The 15010-nt window shown below is 42.3% G+C and overlaps 1 protein-coding gene across 4 annotated transcripts in view; it reads left to right on the top strand.

Moving 5' to 3' along the window:
* Positions 1-15010, top strand: part of MYO3B (myosin IIIB) — a 462595-nt gene that overhangs the window by 39560 nt on the left and 408025 nt on the right. For 2 of the 4 annotated variants that reach the window (XM_073218709.1, XM_073218710.1), the window contains exon 7: positions 14811-14956. The exons of 1 other annotated variant lie outside the window; for it this stretch is intronic. In XM_073218709.1, coding sequence (XP_073074810.1) covers positions 14811-14956 — 146 coding nt within the window. Of the gene's footprint in view, positions 1-14810; positions 14961-15010 lie in introns of those variants that run through there. One more of the 4 variants, XM_036995020.2, reaches the window with a different exon arrangement.

Raw genomic sequence — 15010 nt, 5'->3', positions numbered from 1 at the left:
ACACTGTAGGACAGACTCAAAAGTCTTTTGGATGGTAAACAAAGCCTTCTTATTTCAGTCCCTGTCTGTCTGTCCAGTCTCATCTCAGGTTACTTTCCCCCAATGTACTTGTTCTTAATGCCTCAGCAGTAGTGAGCAACAGATAAATCTCCATATCTATCCTTAAGCCCTTTCCCTTAAACCCTTTCATGTACTGTTATGCTGTGTGGAGTGGCCCTGGAATATTGCTCCTCCGTCTTCAAGCCTCAGCTCAAATGTATCTCCCCTAGGAAAACTTTCCTAATCCCTGACCAACACTGACAGTCCTATCCCTAGGTGTCCACTACAGCCTTCACACCCACCATTAGCATACCATGAGATCGTATTGTAGTTGTCGGCAGGCAAGTCTCCCCACTGACTCAGCTGTAGCAGAAATTCGGGGTGCCCCGTCTGCAGCATAGGTGCTCAATAAGCACCTGTTGGATAAATGAGTCTATTGGTAAAAAAGCCAAAGAAGAAAATTAATTTGGAGGGTAGTTTGAGGGAGGCTTTACAACTACCAGCATTAGCAAATTTCTCTGTGGATTTTGATTGATCTGTTATTAAAGGAAAGCATCACTGAGGCCACTCAACTCCTACTGGAGTGGCATATCATGGAGGATGGGGCACCTGTTCTGATCCACAGTAAGCTGGTGTTCTCCGAACCACAGAATGTAAATAAGACATGCCTGCCCTTGGCTTTGTATGTTTCTTATGAGGTGTTTGTGACTTTTCAATTTCATCTGGAATGAGTAAAATATGTGCAGTGTTTCTATAAGGGGGCAGTTTAATGGTCTGTGGTGAGTTTCTACTGCCCAGATTGCCTAGAACTGGTTCACTTCATGGCAGGGAAGAGCCTCCATCACATCCTGCCTGCTGTAGTGGATCCACTGAGAAGTAGGCAGGTCACCGTACGGGGACCTTGACAGTACTTTCCAGGAGCAAGTCCCTGATTGTTCTATGCCTCCCTCCAAGATTCTGTCATGGAGTGTGCTTGTGTCTAAATGTACCGGGATGCAGGCTGCAGTTCTTGGGACACAAGCCTACACATTTCTCAGGTTCTTATTTTCCAAATGGAGAATTACTCTTTCCAACAGAGCCTCTTTTCATTCCATAATTCTCCATAAGGATGTCCACAGGCACACTCTTCCATTTGTCAGTTTGATTCAGCAAGCATTTATACTCTCCCCTGTGAGTAAGGCTTTAGGTCAAGAGCAATCTTTGAAAAGGTACAGTCAGTAATTGTTTAAATGAACATTGTCTTCAGCTGATGGTCTATGTAGTAGATTGATCTTAATATGCTTTCATTTCTGCTTGCATTAATAAGTGGGATTTGGATTAATTATGACAATAGTGTATGCAGTGCCTATGCCAGTGGAATAAAACCATTTCAGGCAACCAGTGCTTTCATTTTGAAAATTCAGCCAAAAGATCCTTGATCTCATTGTATTTTTGAGAAATGGAACCAAATCATTATTTTCCCAGTTTAATTTCCATTTTTATTTCACCAGCTTGAGTGACTGAAATATGTAATTCAAACAGACTGTACTACAGACCAGGTAGCTTGTGGAACGTGGCCACACCGCAACCAGCTGTTGGCAGAGGAGCCCAGGCACAGCTCACTGGGCAGTCTGAAGCTGCATGGGAGCTGACTGCTGTACTGTCAGCACTCCTCCCTTATTTCCTCTCACTGTCTCATTTGGACACTATTAAAGGCGAAAAGTACTGCGTAAAGGTGGTGTCAACTCAGTGCTGTAGGAGAAAGCAGATTCTGAGGGGTGGCCTTAGCGGGATCGCACTCTGAAATAATGCAGCCCATGATACAATTCAGCCCATAATACCCTGCCAAATACTTAACACCCCTTCCCTATAATATAATTCAAGTTTCCAAAATAATCAACCAGTCATTTGGAACCTACAGGTCTGCATATTACAGGCATTAGCTTAGAAAGGTCAGCCTTGCCTGGCTACAGCCCACTTCCCCCCAGCGCACACACATACACATTGTTCTCTCTCAGCCTCAGGTGTCTGAGGTAAACACAGTTCTTTCTGGATGTACCAAGCATAACAAATAGTCTTCCCACATGGACCCTCTGACACTTTCAGAATTTTATTTGTACAACTTGTTCAGTGTATAAACATTTTTCTGATTCCTGAGATGTTTGGCCCAGGTAACTTCCCTCAACCTTCTGTTTACATTGAGCCTCTGGTCTCCTGCTTGTGACTTTAGCCTGTAGCTTAAATGTGTGTGGGTAGTTATTTTTGACAGTCTTCCCTTTGCCTATGTTTACTGTCTCTTTTCTCCTCCACTGGCTCCTGACAGCATATTTCTTAAGTAAGTAATATGAATAATAGTATCTCACATTTGCACAGAAATTTTACAAGTATTGTTATCTTTTAATGCTATACTTACCTGTGAGGATGCTTCTTAGGCAAGACTACATTGATTTTATAGACAAGGAGTCCAAGACTCTGGCAGTGCCCAGGAACACTGAGTGGGCAGCAGGGCAACAGTGACTGGAATCTGTATGTTGTGACTCACTGAACTAAAGGATTTCCAGTACATCCCATACCCACTGTCAATACTGGTATTGCTAACCTAGTATTTGCATAAGGCACACTCCAGGTAATATACTGGTCTATAGCAAAAAGGGATACAAACCTAATGTATGTTTACATGTGGTGATAGCAGGGGGTTAGTAGCAGTTGATCCTTAATCTACCTTTTTCACCAACATACATAGCAAAGAATTAACTGAATATCTGTAAATGACTGAAACCCAAGAAAAGGAACCCAGGTCATCATCACTATTTTTATGAGGACATTTGTGGACTATGCTAAAATAATGCCTTGTCGTTAGGTAGTATGCACTAATGTGGCCATTCTGATTGTTAAAATATTAAAACATTATGTTGTGGGCAGTAAGTGGCTGCCACCCTGAGCCCCCTGAATGCTTCCTGGCCACCAGAGGTGCATCATTCTCCGGGACACCCCAGATCTCCTTATAGCCCAGGAATGATAGGGGTTGGTGTCTGGCAAGCAGGGAACCTCAAGGGCCAGCTCCAGGGCCATAAGGTAGCTGGTTGCTGGTATGAATATTTTGTCTGTTTAGCAAGAATGCAGTAGAAAGGAAACTTTCACTTACTGAGGACCTGCTAAGGCACCAGGGTCTGGGATAGGTACTTTTAAAATACCTTATTTTATTTCATTCTCATAAGAGCTCTCTTCAGTAGATATTATTTCCCCCATTTTATCATTCACACTCAAAGAGGTGTAGGAGATACTGTGCCCAAATTTGCATACCTGGTAAGTACTGGAGCTCTTTGGCTTTTCAGAGAGCATGGGGATGCAAGTTCTGTTTTTTGTTTGAGGAAATTAAGGTGGAGAGAGGATACTTTCTGTGCTAGTGCAGAACAGACTTGGCCCCAGAATTCAAGCTTCTTAGCCCATTGCCCCTGGACTTCGCTTTAGTGTGTTTGTACAGGATGTTCAGTGTGGAAAATGTGTGCTGAGACAGCTCTTACAACAAAGACATGCAGAGATATGGTGAGAGAAAACTCTGGAATTGGAGTGTGAGGCACATCATTTTAAAAGACTTACATGACGGACCAATCACCCATAATTTATAAATTGACTGCACTTTGCAATCCCAGTGATGAGAGAAGCAGCCAAATATATTTAGGATACAGTTTACTTGGCATCTTCCTAAAACAGCCAAAGTTCTGTTTCTATATTAGAAAGCAAACTTGGGGAAAAAATAAACATTTGCTTCTTTTTAGAAAATTTATTTCGTTTTTATTTCCATCTGCTCACTGTTGCAAACAAGAGCTAATCAGCTGAGCAGAGAAACAGATGTGCTGTGATGACTCCAAAAATGGTTCTCTCTCTGCCTGGCAAAGGGTCGTTGACAGAGGACAGTTGCCATAACAACTAGCTTACACCCGTGCAGAAATATCACAGGCTTTTTACAACCACTGTTGCCTTAATTAATTGTGCCATTCCTAGCTAAATGATACAATAATGCTATTTCCTTTGGCACTGCCAGGACTAGAGATGACAAATAGTACTTTGACAAATGATACTTTGTGTCAAAGGGCTGAGAAAGCCATAGACCACTACAGAAGCTGAAATGCTATTATTGTCATTACTGCATTTGTTCCCTAAGCTGTAGCTAATGGGGTTTGTTCCCAAATAAGAGTTGGCATTTATTGAGTGCTTACTATGTGCTCGGCACTAAGTGCTTTACATTAATTAATTCATTTGTAATCCTCACAATAACTCTGTAAGTCAGTGCTAACACTAGTCCAATGTTTTAGATAAAGTAAATAAAGTTTGATTTGAACCCAGGTATTTAGCTCCAAAATCCTCCCTCTTAAGTAGAGTCACTCTATAAGAGCACTGTTTAATTCTGACCACCAGTGTATCAGATAAGATGTAAATCTTTATTTTCCCAATTTTTATATTATTTGAAATAAGAATTATCCTTTCAAATAATTTTCAATTATTTGAAAAAAAAATTATATTATTTGAAATAATGAGGACAATGTAATATTTCACTATAGCACTGGAAGCCAATGTAGTTAATGCCTAAGGGAAGGATCTGGAAAAATAAAAACAAAACTCTCCAGAATAGATTTCAGGAGATTTGGATTTTAGTTTTAGCTCTGACACTTAGTTTTAAAAAGTGATTGTGGTTTAGTTATTTTTAGTATATTTAGTTATATGGCTTTGGTTTTGGTAGAAAACCTAAGAGCACAAATTTTGGAGTCAGACCCAGGTGCCAAGCATAGATATCTGCTTACCTACCTACCCACAGACCTCAGACAAGTTAATGAACATCTCTTAGTAGAAAGATGGGGAGAAGTCAAAACAGGTAAAATGAGAAGCTTAAAAAAAGCAGTCCAAAGGATGGAATGAAATGATGTGCTCAAAGTGTTTGGCACAGTACCCAGCATAGTAAGGGCTTTAAATATGGTGGTGTAAATTGCCTGAACCCCACCCTTCCAAACCTGTTTCGCTCTGTAAGGAGAAGAGATTGACTTTGGTAGTCTTTGCCTCCAAGGTCCCTTCTATTTTTTGAAGAATATTTGCACTTTTCAGGGGCAAAGCATCTTCCAGCTCTCACATTCCGTGGCTCTAGCATTCCTTGGATAATGAAGAAGAGATCTCTCCAAGCTCTCAATAAGGGTAAAGTGATGACAGTAGTGAGAACTTTAGGATCTGTTTTTAACTGACTTTTAAAAGCCTGAGATTCTTGGGATCCCATCCGCCAGATATACCACTGTGAGAAATGCAGGTTTTGGTTGCTCAGGAAATTCAAGTGAGGGGTTTAGAGCTTAGATACTTGACTGAGAGACCTATGTGTAGCCATTTGTGTTCCCTGGTTCCCTCTAAACTCCTGTGCCAACCACTGAGAAAGAGAGGATTGCCTCGCTTCTGGTTCTGGAGCTGACCCTGCCTTCATTCCCAGGGTGGTTCTATCTTCAAGGTGCCTGAAGCACAATGCAGGTGCTTGGGGCTCTGGTGGGTGAAGGGCCCCAAGCAAGGGTGAAAATCATCGGTTGCAGCCCCAGCTTTTAACCTCAGCTCCAGGGATAGCTCCCCTCTCAGATGGAGCTCTGAGAGAAGTTGAGTCATGTGTCATATGTCAGTGTGGAGGTGGGGGGCTGGCCCTGAAGGTGGTGGTGATATGTCATCACCCTCCTCCTAGTGGGTCTAAATATAGGGTCCCTTCTGAGGGCTTCAGCTCCCAAATGTGTGGAAACATGTGAGAGCTGAGGACTCATATACACCCCCATCCATCTTTCTCTGCTCAGTGATAGATAAGGAGCAGCAAAGTAGGGGCCTCTGTGAGCATCTGAACTTTGTAGGCTACCTACCCCCCTTCTCTGAGGAGGTGAAAAGGGTGGAGGCACCTATTGTTCCCCCCCTCACCCACTGGAAAGGAAGGACCAGTGCTGTTCCCGCAAGGGTGGAAGTGTTGAAGGAATGTCAGAGCCAGCCTCCGCTCTTCTTGACCTCTGAGTCCCTAATTACCTGGTGGCTACCCTCCTGTTGCTGCCTCCACTACCCTGCCCAGGGCACAGGGGCTCAGCACCACGAAGGGGAATTCACACCTTAGCCAAACTCCACATGTGCTGCTCAGCCTGATGGTCATGGAGCAGTCAGAAGAAACCAGAGGGAGACAGGCAGTCAGCAATCGGTAAGGGACCCCAGAGGAGCTTTGGGGTAGGGGTGGAGTAGCAGCAGGTGGGGTGGGGAGACCAGTGCTTACAGTGCCCTGTTTTTCCTACACCTTCTTTCATTTTAGAAAGTTAAAGGAAATCATCCTCTGAAAGGAATGTATGGCATTGCCAAGGGCATCTGGGTCTGCGTGGAGACATCAGCCTGGGAGGGGACAGAACTCTGAGACTGCTTGCAGATAAAGGGGTGTGCCCGTGCTGGAACGCTCAGATATTGTGTTTGATCTGCATCCCTTTCTATTGGTTAGGTGGAAGAGAAAAAAAACTTTCCCCCATTAGTTTCACATTGTGGGCTCATGCTTGACTTCGGTTACCTACTAACTGTATGACTTTGGGTCAGTTTCTTGACCTTCTTGGATCTGTTTCTTCTGCTAAGGTAATAATACTGACCTACCAACTGCAGACTGAACTGAACTGTAGAATTTCCATTCATCCTTTCCTTAACTGTATTCTGGTAGAAGTGGAGCGCCAGCTGGCAAAGGAAAGGGGCAGCCAGGAAAGGAGAGTGAGAGGGCCTGGGTAGTGAGCAGCGGCGGCAGGACCGTCTGCGCCAACAGACCGCGGTGTGCTCACGCACTCACAGGGTGGGAGGCGCTGTGGCCTTGGCTTATGGAACGCAGAACCGCTTTAGCAATGGCCCAGCATTCTCTGTGTTATAAGAATTCCCAGGAGATGCCTCACTCAGGAGGGAAGTAGGGGAACCATGGAGTTTGCTCCTTGCCTACATGACTCTGGGACCTCAGTTTCCAAGGGGTTAAACTAGTGAATCCTAAGATCCCCTCTAGCATTCACTTCTGGCAGGGAAAAGCTGCTGGCGTGGGGAGGGGCTGCAGGGTTAGCCTGGGTCTCACGCCAATGTGTCCCTTCAGAGGCTTTTGAACATTAAGGACAAAAATCTGGGCAAACCAATTTACCTTTCACAGGGGAATTCTGTGGATTCTGGTCCTGAGTCTGGGAATGGGGCTTACCATGTAATGAAGTGTAAGTGACACATTCCGAGGGCCTTGGGGAATTGAATGCAAAAATCAGTGTGCTGGCCTCAAAGCCAGAATCAGTTCCCCTCCACCCCCCCCCACTAGCCATGGTAGGAAGTTGGTATTATGCAAGCGTGCTCTGCAGTGTTCTTAATTTGAATGTTGTTTTATTCCTCTAAAGGCCTAATCTGAATGTTACAGTCCTGAGAACATATTTCAATTAGAGACCTTTCTGAATTTCATAAGAACAGTATAATTTAAATTGTTTCTGGCAATTTCTCAGTATACAGAATACAGATTCAGTTTTAGCCTTAAAATATTTTATGAAAGATGCCCCCCACCACAACCAAAAGAAAAAACCCAAACAAAAAAAATCCCAACTCATCATTTTCCATTCTAGTCCACATCCCCTTTGCAAAAACGTTCAGACAAATCTCAAATATATCCACCCTTGAAGTCATATTTCATCCAGCAGCAGAGACTTCACTATTGAATCAGTATTTCAGCATGTAAACACTTTTAAGATGTTTGTATGTAAAACTGATGAATAATATCTGCCACTGGAATATTTATAACTGAAATTTCTAAGTCCAGAAAAGTTCTATTTTAGAAACACTTGTGATCAATAATATGTATCAAGTATGCAGCATAAATTGCATAAGCAAAATTAAGAATCATATTTGCTTTCCTACCACTCAGCCCATCTTATTTGCCAGTATATTGACTGTTTTTTGGGCTCAAGGTCAGCCAAGGATTAATAGCTTTAGATCTATTTGCTTTGCCTCTTCTAAGCTGAATTTAGCTTTTGAGAAAACAGCATTTTGCCTGTGTACTTGAGTGAAATTTTAATCTTGACCTTTGGTTGTAATTCTGGGTCACACAGTCAATTCTAGTAAGGTGGCAAATTAGAATATACAAGGAAAACCTAATTGTATTTTTAATGATAGGTAAAAATGTTAGTGGAAAAATGAAATAATCTAAATAACATCATTGTTTTTTAAGTTTGGTAAGTTATTTTTTATAAAAGCAAAGCATATTTTTTGGTGCTACTATAATATTATTTGCTTGAAAGTACTGGTTAAAATCACATTATTGAAAAAGATTTCGGTCCAGTAGCTCTTGGATACATAATATGATAAATATGATAAATGGTTTACACTAAATATCCTGTTGGAGAAATTTAGGTTTCCTGAATTCATATGTTGACTTTTTTTATCCCCTTACATCTAATACAGATGTTCTTTTCAGATAATGAAGACCTTGAGATGAGGAAACACTGTTGTTTCATGTTCTTAGAGCCCAAGTCTTTCTCCAAGAGTAAGAGGGTAGATTCTCACCCCTCCCTGGGAGCTTTGTCAGTAAGCCCTCTTGGTTCAGGCTGAAATAAAATTGCCATCATGGGGCATTTCACGGGATCATGGTAGCCTGAGAAAGTGAAAATGCTACCTCTAGCCTTGTGCTATATAATAGAAAGAGATATTGTTGGGAAGGGAATTTCTTGAATTCTTCTTGTATTAATCTTGTGGGAACCCAGTTTTATAACCAAGATACTTACTACTTTTAGCCAACCAACTTGTTGAATCTCAACAGCCAAGAAACACCCTGGAGGGTGGAAACACACCCTTGGAAGTCAAGCAAACTTTCAATACTTATTTACATTTTCAAGACAAAAAAACAGACAAAATTTTCTCTTGTTATAAAAATAACTCATGCTCTCTGTAGACATTTTAGAAAATTCAGAAAGGTTTAAAGAAGTTAGTAAATAAAATGGGTAATATCTTTACTCATACATCAATGATCCAGTGATATCTACTACTAACATTTTGGCTCATAGGAAAAGCTGTGTAACCAGCATTTTCATAAGTAGTATTTCAAGCAAGGCCCATGAGAAAGGGGTCACTTGGTTTGTATGAGAAGAAGAGGCAGGGAGAAATTAAGTAATTTGCGAAAGCTACCTGGTGAGGAGATGGCAAAACCACAATGAAGATGCCTGGCTCTGGGATTTTCTCAAACTGGTCAGAGGTGGGAGTCTTTTCATCATCCAAGATCTACTGACAGTCGTTTTTTCTCCACCATTCCCCAGCAGATGGATGAGGAAAGGGTCAGCCATGCTTAACAGAACTCAGCTGACCAAGTTCAAGGGTAGATGAGGCGATAATTTGTGTCAAGTCAATTATGTTATCAAGGTGTGTCTGCATTTTTACCCCATAAACTCCTTTGGGAAAGGGGAAGAGGTACCCCTTCCTGTCGAGCAGAAAGGAGTGACAGAGGCGGATTTAGAAAGTCTGGAACTTTGGAACTTGTTAGCCTGAAGAAGGCGGAAGGAAACGGGCCTAATTAATCAAAGAAAGTTGACTGCTATCCTTTGCTTCAAACACCAGTAGAGTTAAGCTGTTAGTGAAACCTCACTTCTTGCCCTCAGTCCCATCCAGAAAGAAAAGGTTTTGGCAGCCAAAGTGATGAATAACCAGTATTTGGGAGGCTCAGGCCCGTCTCTGGGTACAATAGCTGTTGGTGTTGGGCATGGAGGCTGCTAGTGCATAGATACTGCAAGTAATCCAAGCATTAGTGTTTTTCCTCTTCTTAAAATAAGCAACAGTGTAGTCTAAGTGTATCAGAAAAGCTGAAAGTTTGCAATTCAAGATAGGAACCTGGACTCACTCCATTAACCAGCATCCAAATAATTGCTCTGTTGCTGAAGCTCTTCCTCCTTAAAGGAGGCGTTATCACAGCAACAGCATCTTTTCGTAGACCTTAAGACCTTTTACAAAATATTGGCAATAGAATCCCTGCAAGGCTCCAGCTATCCGATTTACACTCCAGAATAGTCTGTTCACTTTAGCTAATTTACATGGAGAGGTTAGCCTCTCAGCTTGAGATACAATCTCAAATCACTTCTTTGGAAATTGTGAAGTCATATGATAGAGTTGTAAGGGATGGTAGAAATTATTTATTCCCACCTTACCATTTTGTAGATCTAGAAAGTGAGGTCCCTGTAACTAAAGAAGTCTCAGCTCAGAGTTTTCAAGGGACTTGCTCAGAGGCACCCAGCTAGTAAATAATGGAGTTCAGACTTTCTGATTTCAGTCCAAAGGTTTTTCAACACAGCTTCTCTGATGAGTACCACAAACTGATGTGGATGGGAAAGAAGAAAGGTAAGACATAATCCTCACCCTGGGTTACTTCCGTTTACCTCAAGGTTCACTGTGATGAATCCGGCAGGGCTCTGGCTCCTTTAAGCCATATGGGAAATGATAAGGTTAATGACAGATTAACACCATTCATTAAAACTCAGGAACAGTGGAAGTCCTCACTGACATCATGCCAAAGAGGGAAAGGTTATTAAAGGTGATTATGCAGAAGCATGTAGGGATTTGTACATTTCTGAAACTTAATGAGACTCAGTGAGACAATAGCTTAATCTTGGAGCCATTAGGCCACTAACAAATACTGTACTAGGACTCTGTCTCTATTTGACTCATTTAATGCTATTCTCTTAGCCTTTGCCAGCTGCACTAAGCATTTTGTAATAGCCTGTATACCCATCTCATGGAACATTCCAGAGTGCACATCCTCTTCATATTAACCTCCAACATGCTGGGGGACTTTCAGCCTTGAAGAATCCATACTTTGTAAAATTGACATTCATGAACAGGTTTTCTGTTCATATCACTGGATTAAGATAAATACACCAATTTGTTAGTCCACAGTATACAATCTGGTACCTGTATCTGGTACATATAACTGTATACTAAAACTACAAATTTTGGCTAATTGTGTTGGCAACCAACACTGGGAAGATCAAAGTCTATAGAGTTCTGAAGTGTAAGATACACTTACTGTAATATAAAACTCCATACAGTCACTGAAAACAGGCAGTATTTTATTATTACCACATAGTATATTCTGCTTTTGATCTTAACAGAATTTTGCTTTTCTTATTCCATCTACATATGAAAAAAAGTGAGGTCCGAGAGCACAAGTAATTTTTCTATACCTGATTAGGGGTAAAATCAGACCTAGTTTGAACTTGTTATACTGCTTACTAAACTGACTTTTCCTCCTGACTTTCCTGTTTTTGAAATGGCACCGTCATTCTCCTGTTTACCTAGGGTCAAAATGTCAGTATTCCTTGGTATGCCTTTTTCTCTGACCTCCCATATCGAATCCCTCTCCAAGTCCTGCAAGTCTTAACCTTGAACTCCCCCTCACACCTATTTTATCCTTCCCATTCCACTGCCACCAACATCATTTAGACTCATGATTGAAGCAAGGGCTCAAGGTAAAGGAGAGTATACATTGGGCACATCTCCTCTTTGGCGTGGCAGAGGTGAGATGTCTGGGGTCCTGACCCTGTGCCAATGCCATCTTGACCCATCCCTCTGCACCCTTTAATATGACTTACAGAATCTGGGAGACCTAGTCCTAGGTCTGTGGACCTACCTGCCACTGGCACTCTCCTTTGCTTAGTGCCATGCTGTACCAACTGATTCAGCAGAAGCCCTCTGGGAGGTTGCCTTCTCCTGGGGGGAAGGGAACCAAAGACTGGTCCACCATCTAAGCACCCTTAACTCAGCATTATTTTACCTAGAGATGAGGAGAAGCTGAACTCAGGAGAATGAAATGATTATTTCTGCAAAATAACTAGCTGCAGACTTTGGTGTTGGGTTTATAGGGAATCCCATTCCAGGATGCATCCTCTCAGAATGCTCTTTAAATCCCATCACACAGGTAGCTCTTGTAAAGGATTGTTTACTCCTGTAAGGACCAATCCTGAAAGGAAGACTCCCTCTGATAAGATGACATTTATTCTTAGATGACAAAAATCTCAAAAATCTGATTAGTCAAAATATGAGTGCAGAAGCTGATAATGCAACTGTTTCTTGAACATAACCTTTATTATTTCAAGCACATATCATATTGTAATGATTTGTTTACTTGTCTCTCCTCTGCCTGAGTTTGAATTCTGACTGTGACAGTGACCAGGTGTCACTCTGGTAAGCTCTTTAACTGTGTTATGCCTCAGTTTCCACATCTACGAAAGGTAGCACCTACGTCACAGAATGATCATGAGAGTTAAATCGTGTGGTTTGGTTTTCTCTCCCTAGGGCTGGCCTAGTACCATGCCCGGCTCATGGGTACTCAATGATTATTTGTGAATTATTTTACTAGTGGAATTTTCTATGCACTTGTTTGGAAGGCCAAGCTTAGAGAATCTGTCACATTACAAGCTAGTTTGGGGAAAAGAATGTGACCAAAGGATACTTTTCCATTAATCAGTCTGAGCTGATGATAGTGTCTGTCTAAAAAGAAGTTGAAACCAGAAAAATGTTTTGAATAGTGTATGACAGCGCTTGGGTTATCTCTATTCCCATATTTGGATGGTTTCTCAGAATTGCCTCCTGTGTCCCATCCAAGATGGCTAGAAGTTTTTAAAATTTCTTCCTGGTAGTTGTGGACTATGGGCACTGGACATGTTCTATTGTCTTGTTCAGCCTCATGCTGTCTCCCTCTGATACCCCGAGCATCTGGAGCCCTTATACTTTATTGGTCATGCTGATACACATTGTCTTAGGATATTTATAGTTGTCATAGTTTGTCATTTAATTATTATAGGTTCACTTTAAATTTCAATTGGCTGTAGTTCTTATTGGGAAAGGCTAGAGGCTTATTTCTCTTTCCCTCACAGGAATGTGTAAGAATGGTGAACCGTTTTCTAATTGACAGGTCTGAAATTATGTTTGTCCCACACATTTGGAAATGTCATTTCTGAAAGGAAAGCTGTTGAATAGCTTTCTCTGGAGATCTTTAAAAAAACCTAGTTTCTCACCTGATTGGGGTGATTTTGAAGTGAGGTCTTCTAGAGCAATAAAATGGTCTTTGTTTCTGATACTGGAATTATTTGAATGCACATTTGAAAATAATGTGTTAAAAGTACAACAGGATATTTTATGGCAGGACAGTCTATTCAGAGGATGGGCTCAGAATCAGGCCAAGGATATAGATACATGGAAATATGTTCTTCATTCAGAAACCAGAAGAGACAGGTAGGGGGAAGTTATGGAAGCAAGAGCACTAGCTCTCAGGCAAGATAGCAGCCATGTTGGCTTGGCCTTGGAAGTCCAATTAACTGAGTGTGGCAGAGAGCAGGTGTACTAGTTTTTCATCACTGTCCTAACAACAGCACACATTTGATGGCTTAAACAACACACATTTTTTTCTAGGTCAGAAGTCTGGTACAAGTCCTATCTGGCTAAAATGAACTTCTCCATCTAGAAGTCTCTCAGGCATCTCAAACTTCATATATCTCAAATGGAGCTTCTTTTACAATGCAAACCTGATTCTTTTACTGTCATCCCCATATAATTAAATACCAATTCCATTCTAGAATTGCTCAGGTCAAAAACTCTGGACTTGTCCCCAACTCCTTTCTTATAAGCCCCAGTCAGCAAATCCAGTTGATTCTACCTTCAAAATTATATAATCAGAATCTGATCATGTCTGACTGTGTCCATTTTGGATTCCTAAAGCAGCATTTTTAACTGGTTCTGCTGCTTCTACTCATGTCTCATGTGAATGTGTCTTCTGCACAGCAGCCAGAGCAGTCCTGCTAATCCCTAAGCCATCTCTGTCACTCCTCTGCTCCCACGACCAACCAATCGGCCCAGCCCTAGACCCCTGTGTCCTCCAGAAATGCTCCTTGTCTGCTTCATAGGCTGTTTGGACCCGTACTTCATTAGGCTCTCAGAGTTTCCCGCTTGTCCATAGCCATGGGCCATCCTTAGTCAGAGAGATACACCCAGGTCAAACAGGGGCATCTGATCCCTGCACACCCTCTGACCCAGCCTGGCCTGTCCCAGCCTCAGTGACAGCCAGCAGAGTCTGAGACAAGGGCCTTTTCTTGTCTGACTCAAAAAGCTGATAGGAAGAGATTTCCCCACAAGGTTCCACACTCCTCAAGCCAAGAACAAGCCCAGGGGCATCATCCGGTGCTGCTGCTCTTTCGCCTGGTCAGGTCAATAACTGAAGCAGCAGTTGCTGCTGAAATACAAACCAGGTGTTGGGGCTTGAGGAGGGGGCAGATGTTCTTAGAAAAAGAGAATAGGAATATTTTATGTTAATCATCAGATTTCTAACATCTTTCTGCTCAACTGGCCACACTCCTGGGGATTTTGTGCAGGACACAAGCATCTTTGAGAACAACGGTTACCCGCTGTTGAATTCAGCAGCTGGTAATGAAGAGAAGGATGCAGACAAAGCCTTTCCTTAAAGGATGTCAGGGTAGGCATGGTGAGGTATTTGCCCGTGTTCCTTCCCACATTGTTCTCGGTGCTGAGACAGTTCAGTTCGTGTGTTTAATTGAAATGACACATTTAAAAAAGTTAATGCACATATCAAATGACAAATCACACACAGATAAGGCCTAGAAAACACACATTTTATTATTACTGGAATTCAGTATCAGCACAACCAAGGGTTGGTTGAACTGAGGAGGGGCTTAGAAGGGCCAAGAGCCCTCTGGACAATCTGAGGGGGCAGCGCGGTTGATGTGCTGTGTCCTGTTCCTGTCTGGTAGGTCATTGCTTGTGAGCAGCAGTTCGAGTCCTCCTATGACGCCCGCTGTGACGTCTGGTCCCTGGGGATCACAGCTATCGAGCTGGGGGACGGAGACCCTCCCCTCTTCGACACGCATCCTGTGAAAACACTCTTTAAGATTCCAAGGTAGGACACATGATGGCGCCCTTGGCTCAGTAGTTCTTCGTGAGAGGCTCATGG

This window comes from Manis javanica, chromosome 12 (assembly GCF_040802235.1).
Source record: "Manis javanica isolate MJ-LG chromosome 12, MJ_LKY, whole genome shotgun sequence".
Lineage (NCBI taxonomy): Eukaryota > Metazoa > Chordata > Mammalia > Pholidota > Manidae > Manis > Manis javanica.
The sequence above is the reverse complement of the archived record's forward strand: the minus strand, read 5'-3'. Positions and strand labels throughout refer to the sequence as shown.